This window comes from Nannobrachium achirus, assembly GCF_963921795.1.
Source record: "Nannobrachium achirus genome assembly, chromosome: 13".
In the NCBI taxonomy this organism is placed as follows: Eukaryota; Metazoa; Chordata; class Actinopteri; order Myctophiformes; family Myctophidae; genus Nannobrachium; species Nannobrachium achirus.
In genome coordinates this window covers 31,354,310-31,374,547 of record NC_137833.1, presented here as the reverse complement: position 1 = coordinate 31,374,547, position 20,238 = coordinate 31,354,310, and the positions used below count along the sequence as shown (strand labels likewise).

Genomic DNA, 20,238 nt, shown 5'->3' with positions numbered 1-20,238 from the left:
TTACATCCTGACATGCATTTTACACACGCTTGTTGCATATGCTTTACAGGTTGGCATATAAACCCCCAGATCCTCCAACATACATGTATACTTTACAGTACCGTATACAAGTCAGTACAGTTGGTTTGAACCTAGAATCTCTCACACAGTTGGCAAAGATTTCACTGACTCATTCCCAGTGGAAAAAGGCATGACAAAGCTATTATGTTTTATCAAAGTGTGGATCAAATTTCTTTAGCAGAGAGAGTTCTTTGTGTGGTTTTGTCTCTCCTTCCCTGCAGCACAGATAGCTGTGGGTGGTTCAGGGACTATGTTTTATTGACTAGACAGATTGCTGCTACCGTGCGCGCCTGACACAGATGGCTGTCTTATACCTCAAGGGACTATTGTTGTCATCATCCATAACAATTCTAACAGCTTTGATTAGCTCACATATTTTGATTTATAAAGGGCAAATATATTTGAAGCTAATTTATTCAGGATGTATCTTAATATAAGGTTTCATATATACAGTACATTTAGTTAACAACCAGAATAACGTTGTTCTGTAGACACACCTTGCCTGGTTTCCACTGACTCACTGACACATAGTACATCCCCATAAGGCTGAATGAAAACACAAGAACTTTTGTTTTAATTTCCACAACTGTTCTCTTGAGTTTGAGTATTTGCCAACCAATGCACCCAAGTTAGTGGAAAGTCCCTGCAGAAAATAGTTAATGAAATAAGCATAGCTTCTTAGTGATGCAATTAATACATTCTCGCTGTATATCTGCTGCACCACGGCCATCGTGACTCCCATGACTAGATGTATATTAAAGTAATTCAGATTCATGGCGATAGCTTGGTTGATAAATTCTCTCAACTTTCTCTCTCTCTCTGCCTTTCTCCAGCTGAAAGGTCTGGAACAGGAAAACAAGCACCTGGGCCAGACGGTGGCATCCCTTCGCCAGCGGTGCCAGGTGGGCACAGAGGCACGGGTCAAAGACGTGGAGAAGGAGAACCGTGTCCTCCACGAGTCCATCTCTGAGACCAGCGCCAAACTCAATAAAATTGAGTTTGAGAGGAAGCAGCTACGTGAGTGACATGCTTCTGTTTTAGATCTCTGTTTTTATTCGCACACGAGAAGGCTGTAATCCCTTTTCTTGCCAAGAAAATGCTCTCCTTTTTTTTTGTTTTTTTGTTGACCGTATCTTTTTAATCTATTCTAGGATTTTTTAACCTTTATTTAACCAGTCAAAAAACATTGAGACAAAGTCTCTTTTACAAGAAAGAGACTTTGTCTGTGGTGATTAGACTTTGTCTGTGGTGATTGGACTTTGTCTGTGGTGATTGTGGTATTGTACCATTCAGTTAATTGTGTAAAGTAATTTATATACAATATATTTCCAAATAATCACCCAGGGGCAAACGGCGGCTGGGCACCAAATATTCGCCGGGGGTCTGACACAGCTTTGCGCATCGACCGCCATTCAAATGGACGTAAATACGTATCGCAAACAGCGGCCGGGCTACCAAACACCCGCCAGGGGTTCAAAATCGATTTAGCTAATTAAGTGCCTGGGTAATTAATTGGAAATAGACGGTTGTTGAAAATTGATTTATAAATAAGTGTTTGTGCATGTGCTCGCGCAGGTAAAGAGATGGAGGTGTTGAAGGAAAAAGGTGAGCGAGCAGAGGAGTTGGAGACTCAGGTGCAGAAACTGGAAAGAGACAATGAGAGCCTGCAGAAGAAAGTGTCTAGTCTGAGCATCACCTGCGAAAAGGTCTGTTGTTCTGTCAGCTCAATGCCTTGGCCTTGTGTCCTAAATGTTCATTTATACCCTCATGCCTTGTCCTAGTTCCATAAATGTTCATTTATACTTAGTCTTTCATCTCATTGCCCTGTCCTAGTTCCCTATATGTTTATTTATATTTAGTCGGTCATCCTAATGCCTTGTCCTAGTGCCCTAAACATTCATTCATACTTAGTGTGTCAGCTCCTTGCCTGGTCCTAGTGCCCTTAGTAGGCATGATATGGACTTCCTTTACTAGAAATCGTAATTTATTGAGAGAAACTGTTAACGTGTAACAAAACAAATAGAACTCGCATGTATTACAACATGTTGTGCTGGTGCAGGACATAATTTAGCTGACAGACAGAAGTATAAATAAAGTCCACACACTGCTATGTAGCTCCTAAAGAAATTACCTTATTACATTTAAGCCTCAATGCCTACTCTTCATTGCCATTATGAAGAAGGCATATATGCCAAAATGTAATCAAGATAATTTCTTTATAAGCTACATTACAGTGTCTGTACTTATTTTTTTTATTTTCAGGACAATTTAACACATCACTCTTTTTTTTATTTGATTTTTTTTTAGTTTTCTGTCAGAATATATACGAGAGCTAGACTTGGAAGAATCAAATAAATGAATTAACTTTCTCTCAAGGTTTTGCATTGGAAGATTGCCCACCCTGGCATTAGTTAAAACTTGCAGAGTTGTGTTTTACATGATCTGTATTCTCAACCCTGTCTGCATCAGCCTGAGGGAAAGACTTCACATAGCGGGTTGTTTGTTTATTATTCATAGAAAGTATGATGTGCCATCATCGCCTTCCAGCCTAAAGGCTCAGAATTCTGCATTGGTAAAAGAGTAATCTTGGCTATAGTAGAGTGTTAGTTTGATATGAGATCTGTGCCCTTCCTTTCATGGCCATAGCCACATGGATTGAGAAATTCATGTCTGAACACATCTGAGATAGCTTTTTATTTTATTATTTTTTAATCCCAATCCCGAGTGGTAATCTAGATAAGATCTAAAATGAGATTGTGAGTTGAGCACATAAACAAAATGTTCAGCTGGGTCAATGGTCAGATCAATGGGCATTAACCTACTGTTCTTACCTCCTGCGTAGGTGTCCTCCTTGGAGAAAGAAAATAGCGAGCTGGAGGCAGAGGGCCGGCGTCTGAAGAAGAACCTGGACACACTGAAGAACATGTCCTTCCAGCTGGAGGCCCTGGAGAAGGAGAACTCCCAGCTGGAACAGGAGAACATGGAGCTCAGACGCCTGGCCGAGGGCCTCCGCTTGGCGGGGGCCAAGGCCGCCCAGCTGGAGGCCGAGAACCGCGAACTGGAGAGCGAGAGGAGCCAGCTGAAACGCAGCCTGGAGCTGCTCAAGGCCTCCTCAAAGAAGACCGAGAGACTGGAGGTATGAGAACACCTGCCGTAAAACAATATGACGATATGGTGATAATTATGTTTGGAAAATGCGGGCAAAGTCTTTATCTGTATTATTGCTGCTAGTACTGGAGCTAACAGCCTTCAGCTGTTAAGAGCTTCCTTCTGGAAGACAGCAGTAGTGATACAAGTAATGCAAGTATTATTATAAATTCAATAATATCTGCTTGCAACAAATATAAGCACCACTAATCATTATACCATCTCCTTGATGGCAGCAATAATAAAGGCACACTGAGTATGTTATGGAAAGTTTTATCATGTTGAGATTGTACAGTTGCGGCTGCAGAATGCAGGATGCATTTTTCTATCCCATGTATTTGTGAGGATTTAGCACAGTTTCCATTAAGCCTGTCATACTAGGAATGTTCTGTTACCTTTTTTTTTTTTTTACATTTTATTTCATTCTGTACATTTCATTGATTATTATCAAAGCAAAAAGGATACTGATTCAAGACCTGTGTGTATATAAGTGGGCCGTGAGTTCGAGCAACCAGTTGATTGTAACAGGTTAGTGATGTATTAATTCCTGTGGCAGGTCAGTAACCAGGGTCTGGACACAGAGAACCAGCGCCTGCAGAAGGCTTTGGAGAACAGTAGCAGGAAGATCCAGCAGTTGGAAGCTGAATTGCAGGATGTGGAAGCTGAGAACCACACACTCCAACACAACCTGGAAGAGCTCAAGATCTCCAGTAAACGCCTGGAGCAGCTCGAGCAGGAGGTGGGTAAATCCAGTTCCCAAGAGAAATGTGGTGTCTCTCCGGGTCTTGATCTTATATTGAAACTCTTTGGGAATGCAAAATAAGGTAGGAAAAGAAATGTATATTTACTCGCGAACACTGGGTCAATCATCTTTACTGTCCCCCTATGGGAGCCAAACATACCATAATTAATGTTGTTAATAATTAAGCTTGACAGTTATATTGTCTATTACATTCCTGTGAAATAATGTTTATCCATCCATCTTTTCATTCTCTTCGCCTCCCTTTTAAACCTCTTTCAGAACAAGACCCTGGAGCATGAGACATCTCAGCTGGAGAAGGACAAGAAGTTGCTGGAGAAGGAAAACAAACGACTGAGGCAGCAGGCGGAGATCCGCGACTCCAAGCTGGAAGACGACAACCAGCGGATCTCCTCCCTGGAGAAGGAGAACCGCACCATGGGCAAGGAGATGATCTTTTTCAGAGACTCGTGTACCAGGGTTAAAGACCTGGAGAGGGAGAACAAGGAGCTAGTCAAACAGGCCACCATCGATAAGAAGACCCTGGTCGCCCTCCGAGAGGTGAGAATGGTGGGAAAACATTTCTTTGATATGAGAGCTGGACAAGAGACCCTAGAAATATGAGCTGTCGATTTGAATTAATCAAGATGAAATGTTAAGTGTGAAATAGAAAACAATTTTCATTGTCCTCAACAGTGTAAAAGGAAGATGATTCTCTGTCACACTGACAACATGAATGGGAATAATTTGTCTTACAGTAGACTTTACCACACCTCCACATTTTTTCATTAGGCAATAGTTAAAAGTTTTTTTTAATTGTTTGAATTAAAAACTAAAATAAAAACCTGCTTTTAATACTGCTGGTTTTCTGTCCTACTAGGTCGCCTATTACTGCTAATTTAAAGTAATTTTCTATCCTACCAGAAACACTAGTACTGTTGGTTTTCTATCCAGATTTGAGAGCCACTGGTGTAAACAGTCATGTATCTTGGAGAAGTTACCAGACTAAATCATGATGACCTTTCAGACACTATCTTAAAAGCTAATCAAATATTGATTATTGGAAGGAAATGTTTTAGTGCAGTGTCACAAGTTTGTGTGTGTGTGTCTCTCTCTCTAGGAGCTAGTGAGTGAGAAGGTGCGGACTCAGCAGGTTAATAATGAGCTGGACAAGCTAACCCACGAGCTGGAGAAGATTGGACTCAACAAAGAGAGGCTGCTGCAGGATGAACAGAGCTCTGATGACAGGTTAAATACTCACTCGCGAACACACACAGCAAAATCTTCACTCATTGCTGTGATTCTTAAAACCATTTAAGCCCCTGAAGCCAAATGATAACATTTATTCTTTCTCTATAGAGCCTAGAATAAATAAACGTTGCTAGTAGTAGTTTTGTCATGCACAACTGCACCAGAGGTCAGGTCTGCATCCTAGCAAAATTCTTGCTGTGGTAAAAAAACATACACACACAAAAACAGTGTATTATCATCCTGTGAGAGCTTTATTTCAAGACAATATTTACCTCCACCTGCTACACTCTTGCCAAGTAATAACTTGGCTTTAATGTTGATTCAGGATTATGGGGGTGATCATGGTGATTTAAGTGATAAGCATTATGTTACGGTATTGAAGTTAAAAGATAGGCTGGCATGTTTTGTTTTGTCAACATACATTTTTTTGTCAACATAAAAACAAATATTACTGTACAACACCATTGCTGTCCAAAAACTGTTAAGACAATCCCAGAGCTTTTTCGATATGCATAATTCATCATTGTGTGAAAGGAAATTAATTACAATACCCAGGTTCATAACAATGATGAATTTTGCTGATCAAAGCAACAGTGCAGCTCTGAGACTTTCCGAACAACAATAGAGTTCTATGACTTCTGGGATTTGAGATATATTTATTTTGGACTAGCCATATTTGTAGGTAGTGGAAATTCATTTCCTGGTGTTGAAATTTTCATAGTTGACTTTAAGAAAACAATACAATGATGCCGACTGGCAACACATCACTGCCAAAGCCGCACTCCTTTTTGAGGAATCATCTGCATTGTTAGCCTATGGAATGTAACCTAAAGTAGCTTATATCATTTGACGTCTATCGAATATTTATTTTTATAATATTTCCAACAACCCGGTAACATTCTGAGCATTTCCATACTTTAGTTGATGGTAGTATTTGTTGAGAAGCAGAGAGTTCTGGAGTGAAACGAAACTGTCGTTGTCAACATCAAAAACCTATCAACTAGGTATGCTCAGAATATTTCCAGGTTCCTTAAATGTAATCGACCAAAATATTTGATAGTTCTGTCAAAAGATGGAAGGCAATTATGTGGGTGCTCAAAAATGGGTGCGGCTTTGGCGCTGACGCAATTGCAGTCTGGTGTTTGACACACACTAAATATTAAACATGACTGACTTTGTGTTCAGGTTTAAGCTGCTGGAGTCTAAGCTGGAGTCGACTCTTAAGTCCTCCCTGGAGATCAAGGAGGAGAAGATCGCTGCACTGGAGGCCAGGCTGCAGGAGTCCTCCAACCTCAACCAGCAACTCCGCCAGGAGCTGAAGACGGTCAGCACCCCACACACGCACGCACACACACACACACACACACGCACGCACACACGCACGCACGCACGCACGCACGCACGCACGCACGCCAGGCACGTGCACACATCAAAGGGGGCTTGAGCCCCTGCCCTTTTATCAGTCTGTAAAAAGTGCCCTTTCCAGACCATAAATGTGTTTTTTACTATGGTGAAAGAAATGCAAATGCCCTCTTTCCATGCCATACCTGAAGGCAGCATTCAAGATAATTGCCTTTTCCAAACTCTCCTGAACTTGAATGCAGCATCTTATGTTGAAAGAATTGCCCTCTCTGTGTAGAAATCCATGCCTTACGCCACATCTCCAGTATTGACTTGATTATGCTTAATTCAGTGTGTGGTAGCACCGGAAATAGCCGACCTCCAAGCTCAATTGTGAGCTTGGAGGTCTGCTATTGCGATATTTCACCAAAAGGCCCTTTTAGAAATGTCAGCCGTGCCTCTAACATTCTCTGCACGTCCCTGTCCCTGATGCACGCACAAACACACTCATACAAACATAGATCTTTATTGATCCCGTGGGGGGTATCCAGTTGTCATGGATGGCAACACACTGTAATGGAGCTTTGCATGTTAGCGGCTTGACTCGATTCAACTCAAGTCTTTTCACGCCACCTTTTGGTGATCACTTGGTGATACCAAAAAAGGTACCAGGTACTTTTGCCCAATGGAAAACACAAAGGCGAGCTGAGTCATGTCAAACTGGTAACATTCAAAGTAACAGTGATTTTAGATAAACGTTTGCACATAGGTGTAGGCTAGGCACGCACACACACCAGCCAGGAGGAGTTCAGACGCACCCTTACATACACATGCATATACACATGCTACACAACACACACACACACACACACACACACACACACACACACACACACACACACACACACACACACACACACACACAAGCCAGGGGCCGTGCAAACAATAATGATACAGCAACAAAAAACACTGACACCCAGCTCACAGAAAATACAATTACCACTCTTCCAGCTCACAGAAAACTCTGTTCTCAGACCTCTCCCTTGCAGACTAAAACACTCAACACACATTATTTATTCATCTTCCATGGTGGGTTTTCATCTATTCATGAGGTGACCGTCAGGAGTCTGGGAGAGAGTTTCCTTCAGCCTCATGGCATGGAGCGCTGAGAGGAAAACCTTTGTCAATAAATGTGTGAATAATGATTTATAAAGTGTATGTTATTGGTTCTTAAAGTGGGGTCCGGGGACTCACAGGCGTCCTTGAGGGGTTCCATAGGGGTCCCCAGATAAATAAATTAATTTAGCAGCTAAATATGTTTAACCACAAATAGCCTATTTACATTAGCTATTTGAAAATGGCCAATCTACAAGCTCACAACGTGTCGCATTGTGACACGTCTTGAGCTTGTAGATCAGATTGTTGTTTTTCTAAATCTTGAAAAAATGTGAAAAGAATAAAGAATATAGAATATATCTTGTATGGGGGTCCCTGGCACTAAATATTTTCTGATGAAGGTCTGTGGCCTTCATCATTTGGGGGTGACTTGAAAAGGTTTTCACATAGTGGTGTATGTGACTCCTAGGTGAAAAAGAACTACGAGGCTCTACGTCAGCGGGAGGAGGAGGAGAGGATGGTGCAGACGTCGCCACCTAAAGGAGAGGAGGACCCGCAGTCCGTCCGCAAATGGGAGAAAGAGAGCCACGAGGCAACGAGAGAGCTGCTCAAAGTCAAAGACAGGCTCATCGAGGTGGAGAGGAATGTAGGTTCACAGCCAACTCACCGCAAATGTGTGTGTGTGTGTGTGTGTGTGTGTGTGTGTGTGTGTGTGTGTGTGTGTGTGTGTGTGTGTGTGTGTGTGTGTGTGTGTGTGTGTGTGTGTGTGTGTGTGTGTGTGTGCAAAGTGTATTTGTTCCCAACTGCTTGGAGAACAATCTACAATTGAGTTTGCGGAAATGGGAGAATAAGTTGGCTTGACATGTCTAACTTAACTAAAAAATAACTTGTTACATGTGATTTATGAGTATGAACTGAATCAGTGCTTTGGTACAGGGAGTACTTAGGAGTATAAGCGAGTTGCCAACAGCAACGGGGGATACTCATCCCATGCTCTGGAGGGATGATTGCTCAGTGATTATAAAGTAATAAATTACATAGATCCTTGGGCTGCTGGCAGCATGCTTCAGAAATATGACGCTGATAAGCCCAGCGGTTTCAGAGATTAGCTGTGGACAAACACACAGACAGTGAGACACGATCGATTCAAGATCTCTGCCTGTCGGAGATATTAAAGGTGATACACCATGCATTTAAAAATTATTTATGTCATATTGTTTATGTCCCAAAAACGTTTTTCAAAAGGTTTGAGGCTAAATTACCACTCCTGAATAGAGAGCCTCTCTCATTTTTGAATGGCTCTCAGAGCATTTTCAGCTGCAGTACCACCTTTGGCCTGAGCTGCGCCATCCCCCCAGCAAATCTGGACAGCCAAAAAAATCATTTTTTTCCAGCAAATCTGGACAGCCTGTTTTGAGAACCCGTGGGATGCTTTTAACCTCTGCCTTCCCAAAACCAGAGAACACAACGGTCAGAAATGGGACTTTGTGAGGATAGAAGGTGCTAGTGGGACCCCAAAAAAAGGTTTTAAAATAGGAAAAGTGAAATTTCATGGTGTATCACCTTTAAAGGAGATGGTAATGGTGCAACACATTTGTGTTTATACATCCCCCTTGAATTCGGTCGTATCTAAATATCCCCACGTAATTTGTGTATGCCCATTTCCCAGAATGCTACGCTGCAGGCTGAGAAGACAGCCTTAAGGAGCCAACTCAAACAGCTGGAGACGCAGAGCAGCAACCTGCAGGCTCAGATAGTGGCCCTGCAGAGACAGACTGCCACCCTGCAGGAGAACAACACCACGCTACAGACACAGAACGCCAAGTTACAGGTATTAACTCTCAAATACCTGGAACGCGCCCGAGTCGCGTTAGACTTTAACCACTTTAACCATTATTGTATGCTTTAACTTTGGAAAAATAGCAGATATACAAGCTCACAGCGTGGCACCGAGTGCCGCGCTGCGAGCTTGTAGATCTGCTATTTTTGAAAAATCGGGAAAATGAGTGCAAGTCTTTGAATATCTTTGACCCGATCTTTGACCCGACTTCTAAATCCTTCCCCTAAATCGTGCTGTTCTCAAACCTTTTCATGTCAAGGACCCCCAAAATTACAGGTATTTGGCCACGGACCCCCATCTCAAAATATGTTGTTCCAGGGACCACCCAGAAGTAACTATTTGAGTTACAAATGTTCGCTTTTAAGTAGATATGTCACGGTTAGATAGAGAAACGGTTAGATAGAGAAACGGAGCGCTCGCCGTGCGGCACGGGGCGGAACAAGCGGTCGCCACAACAACGTCCTCCAGGCGGAGCCGCTCGATTGTCCACGACATTGCAAGCGGCGCGAAGGCCAGCGGACCTTGGTCCTGCTCTTCGCCCCCGAGCGCCGCAGGCGCGAGTGGCCGCGAAGAGCGGGCCAGGGCCGGCCGCGCGAGTTACGAAGCCGTGGTGAATGCAATCGTTATATTTATGCCCAGGCCAGGCTAGGCTAGGCTAGGCTAGTAAATAAAGAAAGAGAGTCGCAAACGAGTGACGTCAGCGCCTTCACTAGTGAATGGCTGTCGTCGCCATCTGGTGGTGATTGGTGTGTGGTGAACGACAAAACAAGCGCTCTTACCACAGTCTAACCGAGTTACCCAAACTAACCGTAACAGATATATTCAAAGACTTGCAAAAAAAATCATGATTTTTCAAAAATAGCAGATCTACAAGCTCACAGTGCGGCACTCGGTGCCGCGCTGTGAGCTTGTATATCTGCTATTTTTCAATAGTTAAAGCAGTCAATAATCCTAGGCCTAAATGGGTTAATAACATTCATACAAGCTCGCTGTGAGCTTGTATATCTGCTATTTTTCAATAGCTAAAGTATAAAATAATTAAGGCCCCTCCACCTTGGGCCCTGGTAACTCAGTCCCACCCTTGTGACGCCCCTGCGCGCACATGTTATTTAATAGTGTTAACGTTTGAATCCAACCTTGAACTTCACATCTTGCATGTTATTTTCAGGCCATGTGACCATCAAAAATATCACACAGTGCAGCTTTGATACACAGTACAGCCAGAAGAGATTGGGGGACCCCTGGTTTCTGACCTATATTGCAGTGTGTGTGTGTATATTATACACTGCAATAACGGTTCAGTGCTTCTGTTTCATTGAAGTCTCTGATTTCCTGTGGCTTCCCTTCCCATAGAGCTTAGCTTATGGATTTAGGCAAATAGTCTTTATGGCTGCCATTCAAACCCTGCTTACATCCGTACCACACTGGATTTGTGCACTGTGTGTGTGTGTGTGCGTGCGCGCTCTTGTATGCATAGAGCACCATGTGTTTGTGTGTAGGGGAGGTACCGGTATATGTGGAGGAAGAGTGTGTGTGTGTGTGTGTGTGTGTGTGTGTGTGTGTGTGTGTGTGCGTGTGCGTGTGCGTGCGCGCGCGCGCGCGCGCATTTATTTCTGTGCTGTAAATATACATTCCTAGTAATGGCCGACGAGGGATTTGGACCTGACTGAACCCACTGTGACCACAGCAGGCACACTCCAAAGGGAATTTTCCATCTCCCTGTGGAGAGAGCTATTTTAGAGAGAGAGAATAAATGGAATGGACACACAGTGCCCCCTAAAGACAAAAAGCTGAATCTCACTTTGCTCACTCTACTGGTGTACATGGGTTCACATTCTCACTGTGAAATCCTCACCCCAAATTCAGTGTATTTTCCCCCCATTTAGGGGGATTGTGATTCATTCAACGCATCAATATGTTCTGCCTCTCCCTCCTCTCTCTCTCTCAGGTGGAGAGCTCCACGCTCAGCTCCCAGAGCGCGTCGCTCATGACGCAGAACGCCCAGCTGCAGAGCCAGCAGAGCAGCGTGGAAGGCGAGCGGGAGGGCGCGCTGCGGGAGAAAGAGGATCTGCGCTCCACCTACGAGCTGCTGCTCCGCGACCACGAGAAGCTGGCGGCGCTCCACGAGAGGCAGGCCTCCGAGTACGAGGCCCTGATCGGCAAGCACGGCGGACTGAAGAGCGCCCACAAGAGCCTGGAGCAGCAGCACCGTGACCTGGAGGACAGGTGAGTGTTGTGGGACATGGAAGCTTGGCCTGGTGATTTGTCTACTCTATAGCAGTGGTTCTCAAAGTGGGGTCTAGGGACTCCTTGAGGGGACTCAGGGTTCCTTGGGGGGGGTTCTAATTTGTCCCTGAACCAAATTAATTGGGTTAATTTGGTTCCATTTGTATAGGCTTATGATTCGGTTTGTGGCACAATACTGTGTTTTCATGGTAGTATGGATTGACAGCGTGGATATTTAGATATGACTCTACCCACCTGGAAAGAGAAGAGAGAATATATAGAGAAGAGGGAATATATGACAATGACAGAATATGACATTTTTTGTGTCAAGGATAATAAACATGTCTTTCATGGCTCTAACGTACATGTAAGAAAATAATTTGGATGCCCACACTTAACTTACGTACTTAACTTTCAAGGGGTTGTGCGGAATAGCACTGATAATGTAATGTTATTGAGCTGAGAATTCAATAATGTAATATCGACAGTCAGCAATGTGTTAGATTTGATAATCTAACTGAACAAGATGTGTCTTTAATGTCAATTGTAAGACTCTCCCTTGCCAATCCTTTGTGAACATCCTGTTTGCCAATCCTTTGTGAACAACCATTGCACTGGACGATTAAATCTAGTAAACTGATCTTATCCCCAAAAACAAGTCAGCCTCACAAATGTGATTTGTGTGTCCACTGATTAATGCCCTAGGTCACCTCCTGTGGGTACAACAGCAAAGGCAGCGGCAGCACTGGACTCAGTTGAGACGGCAAGGGAAGACTGCATGTCTCCCTGCTGCGGACCATTCTGTCTCTCACTCTGTGTTCAAAAATGTTGCCATAGATGAGTGCATCGTTGTCTTTACTTTGAAAGCAAGAGTACAGGTTTTACCAACTAAACCTAATCTCTCCATCTGGTTTCCAGGCAATCATGCTCCTCACTGTATTCATCATGGCAATGAGCAAATAGCTGAAACCATGTCCCACATCTTAAATGGTTGCCATGTATTCAGGGGCCTCTACATATGTAGGCATGAAAGAATTGTAGATCTGATCAAAAGTTATCTCTTCTATCTTTATGTCCTCCATCATGCTGTATAAGCATTCTACTCTGAAGCCGAGCATGTTTAACCTGTGTTAAACATGCTCGGCTTTACAGTAACTCTGTGTTCTCTAACATTTCAGCTAACACCCCTAATGTCTTTGTTGTAAATTAAACCCTTAGGGAAGTGTCCATTCTCGAGTTTGGCTGTACGTTTGACTACAGCTTGGAAGAAGCCTTTCTAACCAAAGTGCTTAAATATCAACAGCTAGTGCAGACCATCTCACAGCTAGGCTACAGATGTAAACTTTTAGGTTTTATCTTTGGCAGCCTAGGGCATGTGCTCAAGTTGGTTGTGAGGGGCTTACAAATGGCAGGCCTCTCTAAAAGGAGGGCCAAACAGTTAGCAAGGTATTGCTCAGTGTCGGCCATTATAGAAAGCAGCTCAATTTGGAGGAGGCGTTGTTTCCTTTACCCAGGATTTATGTCCGCTGTGTCTAACAAGTATGTCAACTATACTGTATTTAACAAAGCTGTGCCGTTTAGGCTCCTTGTAACTGGCTGTTCTTTCATATTGTCTGACTGCACTGTCATTGTTTGTGGCCTTTGTACGAGGCATCCTTGTACTTCTGTTCATGTGGTCATCAGGGGTGAGATGCCGCGGGAGCGCACAGGAACGATGTTCCCTTTCTTTTCAAGCTGCACGCACGCGCGCCTCACATGCACATGTGTGCATGCACGTGCACGCCGTCAAGATGTGTTGACGGCCAGTTACAACAGCCAGTTACAACACAGCCAGTTACAACACTTCTATCCCCCTAACCTACTTATCCCCCTAACTGGCTGGTTGCTTTGCATAACAATACTCGGGCATGCCTCTCCTGACACTTATACTGTATAGGCCCTACGTCCTCGCAACAGGACGTTCTCACCTAGTGTTCTCTGCTGTGGTTAAAGCAAGGTTTTAACGCACAGATTCGGCCACGAATCGGCGGCGGAAGGCGTCAGAAAGCGTATCCTGCCGACCGGGAGCCATCGGCAACTTGTCGGCAAGAGGCGCTTGCCGTTGATAGGGCTGTCAGAACCCGTCGATCGAAAACTGAACCTGCTCAGTCTTTTGCAATCGGTCGGTAGGATTGAGGCGACTTGATACTCCTGTATAGTGCACATTAGTTTGCTGCAGCTGCAGAAACAAAGCCCAAAGCCAGAGACATTTTCCTGTCACACATTTTAACTAAATAGTAGTGATGCGCGGATTGACCCGGTGCCCCCACCCGCCCGCCAACCTGCCCGCATGCGGGTGGGTGGGTCAAGGTTTTCAGACTCCATTGGCGGGCGGCGGGCGGGCGGGTTATCACCACTCTCATGTGCAAAAAATAAATAAGAATAATCACCTGTTCTTATTTGCCTTTTATTCTTAAAAAGAGTAGGCCTATAAGAATAAGAATACTACGTTTGAATACGAGCACGGCGAGCGAGCGAGTTTTAAAATGCGCCAGAGAGGAGCTTTCTCCTCCGCAGCTCCTTGGTGCGAGGACCGTCCCAATTCCGCTCCTGTTGGGGCCGCGAACCACATTTTGCCAACATTTGACACAACGTGAGCACAGCAGAGAAGATGCACAAACAATTCAGCGCGTCTCGCTGATCAGGATTTCACTTATTATGTCTCTGTCATCCACACAAGACCGTTTATAAATACTTTGTGTGTGTCGGTTAAGTTATATAACCAGCCAGTCAACGGATACGATTTGAAACACAACTTTCCCAAGTGAGACAGATTTTTTGACTGAATGAACCAACCACGCTCACCTCGAGACTCCAGTCGCTCCCATCTCTCAAATCTGGTGATTAATCAATAACCATATTGTCTGTCTTTTGCTGTCTGTTTAAAGTGCGAAGCGCTGTATAAATATGATTGACATAAAACATGAAACGCCATTCTTACCCCGACGATGCCCCAGAGAGAATGAACGTCTTTGAATGAATGTCTTTTAGGCTAAACCCCAATTTGAACAACACGTTTGTTTATTTAGCCCATGACAATATTGTGCTACTGTAAACGTTTCTGTTAAGCGACTTTGGGTACTTAGAAGAGCCGTATATAAAGATGAGCTATTGTGGAGATGATATACCATCTTTTTTTTTAAATGCGGGTTGCGGGGCGGGCGGATTCGTTGACTTATATATTGTTCTGCGGCGCGGGCGGGTTACGTTTCGTGCGGGCTGTGGGTCGTGCGGGTTATGAAAAAAAGCTGACCCGCGCATCACTACTAAATAGCCTACCATATTCTCAATCTCAACTCTCAATTCCTATTCCAATCTGATCCAAAGCAAAGCTAGTAGTAGTAGGCTAGTAATAGTGCTGCTGCTGCCCGTGTTGTTGTTTTCTTCCTCTGCACGGAGAACACAGAGTGCCTCCGGTTGCCAGATTCTGTGAGTGAAATGGCGACCAGGTCTATGAAAATAAGCCAAAAAGCAAGCAACCAGTTTCACCTATTGAGTTCTATTACATTAGTTATTTTATAAAATAATGTTGAAAGCAAGGCCAAATAAGCAACTACACTTCAGAAACAAGCCCAAACAAAAGCAACCCACAACTAGCAACATTATAGGAAGACAGGATCAACGTTGCTTATAACAAGTAGACCTGGCACCACTGCCATACAGTAACTACAGTCGTGTCGGCTGGAAAAAAAGTGCTTAGTTCTTTGCAGTTCTTTGCAGTCTGTGTACAGTCAGAATGATTCTCATGTAGGCTGTTTGGTGTGGAGACACCTTAAGGCTAACAACGTTCTTAGCTGCACTAAAAGAGCTCGGACGGTCAGGTAAAACTAAGCACATTACAACAAATGGGGCAGATGCGCATGGGAACACATAGCGTTTTCTACCGATCGCCAAAATAAAGCCTGGGTCGAGGCTAGTGGAGTTTTAATGCTATGGACCAGAGTTAGGAGAACACCAGGAAATACAAGGACAACAATTAAAATGATTTTTATTAAAGAATACTAGGTGATTCTGCTTGAGCGGCACATATTCTGGCACAGTATTCTGCCATACGACCGCTTCAGGGCTAGTGTAGTGTGTGAGTGAGTCAAGGTATTTTATATAAAAAATATTTTTGTATATATATAAAAAAGCAAAATAAAAAATGATTGAAACTAAAATAAAAACAACAAATTAACAATGTAACTAAATAAGAAATATAATTAGACTATGTTAAAAAAAAAATCCATCGTGTGTGTTGATGTTGAATACAGTAATGCACGGCAGGCTGCACAGTACACGCACACATGGCATGTGATGTGCACGTGACGTCATGAAAATAGAGTTCCTAGAGTTACTCATTACACCACTGGTGGTCATAAATAAACATTTCAAGTGTGTGTGTGTGTGTGTGTGTGTGTGTGTGTGTGTGTGTGTGTGTGTGTGTGTGTGTGTGTGTGTGTGTGTGTGTGTGTGTGTGTGTGTGTGTGTGTGTGTGTGTGTGTGTGTGTGTGTGTGTGTGTGTGTGTGTGTGTGTGTGTGTGCGCGCGCGTGTGTTTGTGTGTGCGTGCGTGCAGATACAAGCAGCTTCTGCAGCGTAAAGGAGAACTGGAGGAGCTAGAACAGGCTCTAAAGGAGCAGCAGGAGAAACTGTTGTCAGAGAACCAGTCCCACCAAGCCACAGCAGACCAGTGTAAACTACTCAAGGAGGAGAATGACAGGTCTGTATAGTGCAGTAGGAGATTTGTATGCAAAACATAACCACACTTTTGTGGGCATAGACTTAAACAAAAATGCTGGTTTCTAACAGGTGATTATTTTAAGACATAATAATAATAAGTATATAAGTAATAAGATATTATGAATGACTTTCTTTAAAACTACACAAACAAACAGCATTCTAGTAACCAACAATGAAACAAACAATTGTTGCAAGTCAATCACACCCATGGAAAAACTATAAAATATTCCTAAAAGAAATATAATATTTCTTTCTCTGTATTTCTTTCTCTCTCTCTTTCCCTCTGTCTGTTTGTCTCTCTATCTCTCTCTCTCTCTCTCTCTCTCTGTGCTTTCCAGGCTGAACTCCACATATCGCCAGCTGGTGAGGGACAACGATGTTCTCCAGGTTGACCATAAGAACGTGAAGAGCCAGCTGAACAGTGCTACACTGGAGCAGACCAGGCTGGAGGCCGAGTTCTCCAAGTTGAAGGAACAGTTCCAGCAGCTGGACATCACCTCCACCAAGCTCACCAACCAGTGTGAGGTAAGGAGAATAAATAGTGAATAAATAGTGAATTTCGGAATACGTGAATAAATAAAACAACCTCAGGACAGGTTATGTCAATCACGTTTGCACACGTATGTATTAATTATTTTCAGACCAGGCTTGATTTTTTTCCGATTTTTACAGCTGTCGCCATATTTTGGATTTCCAAAATGCTACGAAAAGAACGCACCAATATGCATCCACCTTTAGTTCTTAATCAAATTAAGCAACACCTGATTAAAACGGCAGTTTTTTATTTGGGCTGGTAAACACTTTTTATTTCAATGCTTTATTATGTGAATAATCTGTAGACATAAAATATTAAATTCACCAGTAGTATTAGTGCATTTATATTTTGAGTTGAGTGTCTAAACATAGATTTGGATGTTGTGTGCCAGCTCTTGAGCCAATGTTTTAGAGTTTCTGTTCCTTTTGGTTTTCCAGACATAATGTGTGTCTTTGTGCGCGCGTGTGTGTTTCAGCTGCTCAGTCAGCTGAAGGGGAACCTGGAGGAGGAGAACCGCCACTTGCTGGACCAGATCCAGACTCTGATGCTGCAGAACCGCACCCTGCTGGAGCAGACCATGGAGAGCAAAGACCTGTTCCACGTAGAACAGAGACAGTACATGTAACTACACACCACTGTTCTGCCTGTTTCTACTGTATCTCGCAATGTTCCGTGTACTGTAGAAGAGAGAGAGTACATGTAACTAGACACCACTATTTTGTGGGGTGCACCGGTACACAAGCAGACAGTGCATTGACCACACGACCACAACATCCCCGGTTCAATACTGCGTTGCATGTCCTTCCCCACTATCCCCTTAGTTTCCTGTCATGTTCTGTGAGCTCACTGTGGCTTTGACATTTGACTACATACTTCTGATCAGTTCATCCTTCAGTCCTAGTACAAGTAGATGTTTTAGATTTCTTCAAGGCTGACCTGAGATATCATGAGCACAATGTTGGGATTGATGGATGGACTGACGGACGGACAAACGTATGTACATACGTACAGACAGACTTATGAACGGAGGGAAAGCTGAAAACATAATGACGCGGCCAGCGGAGGCATAGAAACAATCATTTTACTGCTGTAAAATATAAATTATAATGAAATGTCCTTGACGTTAGGATGTCAGCTGTTATCTTTGGAGGTTAAGGGGATTCCTCTGTGTGTGTCTCACTGGGTCCTCTGTCCTCTCTGTTCTGCTCAGAGACAAACTGAATGAGCTGAGAAGACAGAAGGAGAAGTTAGAGGAGAAGATCATGGACCAGTACAAGTTCTACGACCCATCTCCTCCACGCAGGTAAATCTCTCATTTCTGGAAAACTGGTATTATAGATGCTATGTATGTATGTTGCATGTATCTAGCAAGTATTTTCTTCTTTTTTTACTGAGCTCTAGAATTCTTAACAGAATAGAAAACACAGGTAAAGTGCAAGTAGTGTAAAAACAAAGGACACTTCAAATCAATATAAGCCAGTAGAAATGGGGACAGTAATGATGACACATTTGAATATTTACTGTACTATATCGTCTTTGTCGGGTGGAAACCTTGTATTCCCAAAACCGTTTGTTTTGTATCATCATTTTAAAAATGATTTAAACTATTGAAAATAGCCAATCTACAAGCACACAGTGCGAGGCGTTGTGTGCTTGTAGATCTGCTATTTTCACTAGTTTTGTTCGACAATCCCGTATGATGAAGCAGGACTTTACTTTGCGAAGAAAACATACAAATTTGAAACTTGGAGATACGAGGTTTCTGCCTGATAGTGGTGACGATATGTGAGGGGGTCTTTATCCATTCACTCACTCTAACTTTGGACCAGGCGTGGGAATTGGATCACGTTGAAGATGAAGAAGTTGATCAAACCAAAGAGCCGCGAACGCCAGCGCTCTCTGACCCTGACGCCGTCTCGCTCCGAGTCCACCGAGGGCTTCCTGGGCCTGCCTCTGCCTCAGGACAGTCAGGACAGCTCCTCTATCGGCTCTGGGACCAACTCCCTGGACGACACGCTCACACACAGGAGGAGCAGCAGTAAGTACACAGTCTGCACACGTGCACGCACACATGAGAAAATACACTTGATGACACAAGACAGTGCACAGGTGCTTCACATGTCTGTACACACACACACACACACACACACACACACACACACACACACACACACACACACACACAAACATTCACCGTCTGCATATGTAGGCCTATAAACCTTCATTGTTAGCTTAGCTGAAATAAACATGCTTTTTACATAATTATATGTGTGTGTGTGTGTGTGTGTGTGTGTGTGTGTGTGTGTGTGTGTGTGTGTGTGTGTGTGTGTGTGTGTGTGTGTGTGTGTGTGTGTGTGTGTGTGTGTGTGTCTTTGTATGATTATGAACTTGCTGAACTGAACAGTCTCTTTTGTGTCTGAGTTAAATACATAATTATATGTAGCAATGAGTGAATAGGTTGTGATTTAAAGTACTGTATGTATTAAAAACTCAGCTCATTTATGCACAATATTTCCTCTGTAATATTGTTGATACACGTGACTATCGGCTCATGTACTGTATATACAGTGTAAGTATCATTCATATGATTATATTACATGAAGTAGAAATGAATGGTTAACCATTGGTGTGCTTCTTTCTCTCTGCGGAAGGGAGGAGAGGGCAGCAGCCCCATGCCCAAGGGCAGGGTTCCAACAATGGTATGCCGTAGATTGATGGGGTGGGTTGGATGTGGGACAAACATTGGGGCCATGTTTTCGTGAGTCAGTCATCTGTGTCCGTCAGCTTGCACCATAAAATCCTTCCGGGTACATTTCGCTCCATTTGGACAATTTTTCTGTGGATTCTTTTTTGTATAAAGCCTGTAGCTGAGCTGTGCAGCAGAGACAGGTTGACTGTCGGCCATGGACAGAGTGTTTCTGTTAATTAATTTTTCCTCTCTGCATGTGCGTTTTCCTACCGAGCACTCTCTCTCTCTCGCTAGACAACAACTCACTTATTTATTAAGTCACTCATACCTTGGACATGAAGAACCATGACCTGGAAAGAATTGAAAATCCCTAGTCCCCAGTGTTGAAACCCCACTTTGACCAACATTCCTTTGCATATACTGTATAATTATATGCAATATTATGAGATCTCACCCACCTTGGTTTAATGTATAGCATAGTTTTCAGTTACTGAAAAGCATCCTATAGGAATTTATTACTGTATTTTCTCTGGTG

At 43.4% G+C, this 20,238-nt stretch overlaps 1 protein-coding gene across 1 annotated transcript in view; it reads left to right on the top strand.

Moving 5' to 3' along the window:
• The window catches only part of ccdc88ab (coiled-coil domain containing 88Ab), a 104,220-nt gene that overhangs the window by 70,381 nt on the left and 13,601 nt on the right, over nucleotides 1–20,238 (top strand). Inside the window, exons 15-30 of the mRNA XM_080740431.1 lie at nucleotides 894–1,077; nucleotides 1,636–1,766; nucleotides 2,903–3,196; nucleotides 3,764–3,946; nucleotides 4,229–4,507; nucleotides 5,067–5,194; nucleotides 6,383–6,521; nucleotides 8,124–8,300; nucleotides 9,324–9,485; nucleotides 11,443–11,720; nucleotides 16,316–16,459; nucleotides 16,818–17,004; nucleotides 17,490–17,635; nucleotides 18,225–18,317; nucleotides 18,844–19,052; nucleotides 19,666–19,713. Coding sequence (XP_080596557.1) covers nucleotides 894–1,077; nucleotides 1,636–1,766; nucleotides 2,903–3,196; nucleotides 3,764–3,946; nucleotides 4,229–4,507; nucleotides 5,067–5,194; nucleotides 6,383–6,521; nucleotides 8,124–8,300; nucleotides 9,324–9,485; nucleotides 11,443–11,720; nucleotides 16,316–16,459; nucleotides 16,818–17,004; nucleotides 17,490–17,635; nucleotides 18,225–18,317; nucleotides 18,844–19,052; nucleotides 19,666–19,713 — 2,782 coding nt within the window. The remainder of the gene's footprint in view (nucleotides 1–893; nucleotides 1,078–1,635; nucleotides 1,767–2,902; nucleotides 3,197–3,763; nucleotides 3,947–4,228; nucleotides 4,508–5,066; nucleotides 5,195–6,382; nucleotides 6,522–8,123; nucleotides 8,301–9,323; nucleotides 9,486–11,442; nucleotides 11,721–16,315; nucleotides 16,460–16,817; nucleotides 17,005–17,489; nucleotides 17,636–18,224; nucleotides 18,318–18,843; nucleotides 19,053–19,665; nucleotides 19,714–20,238) is intronic.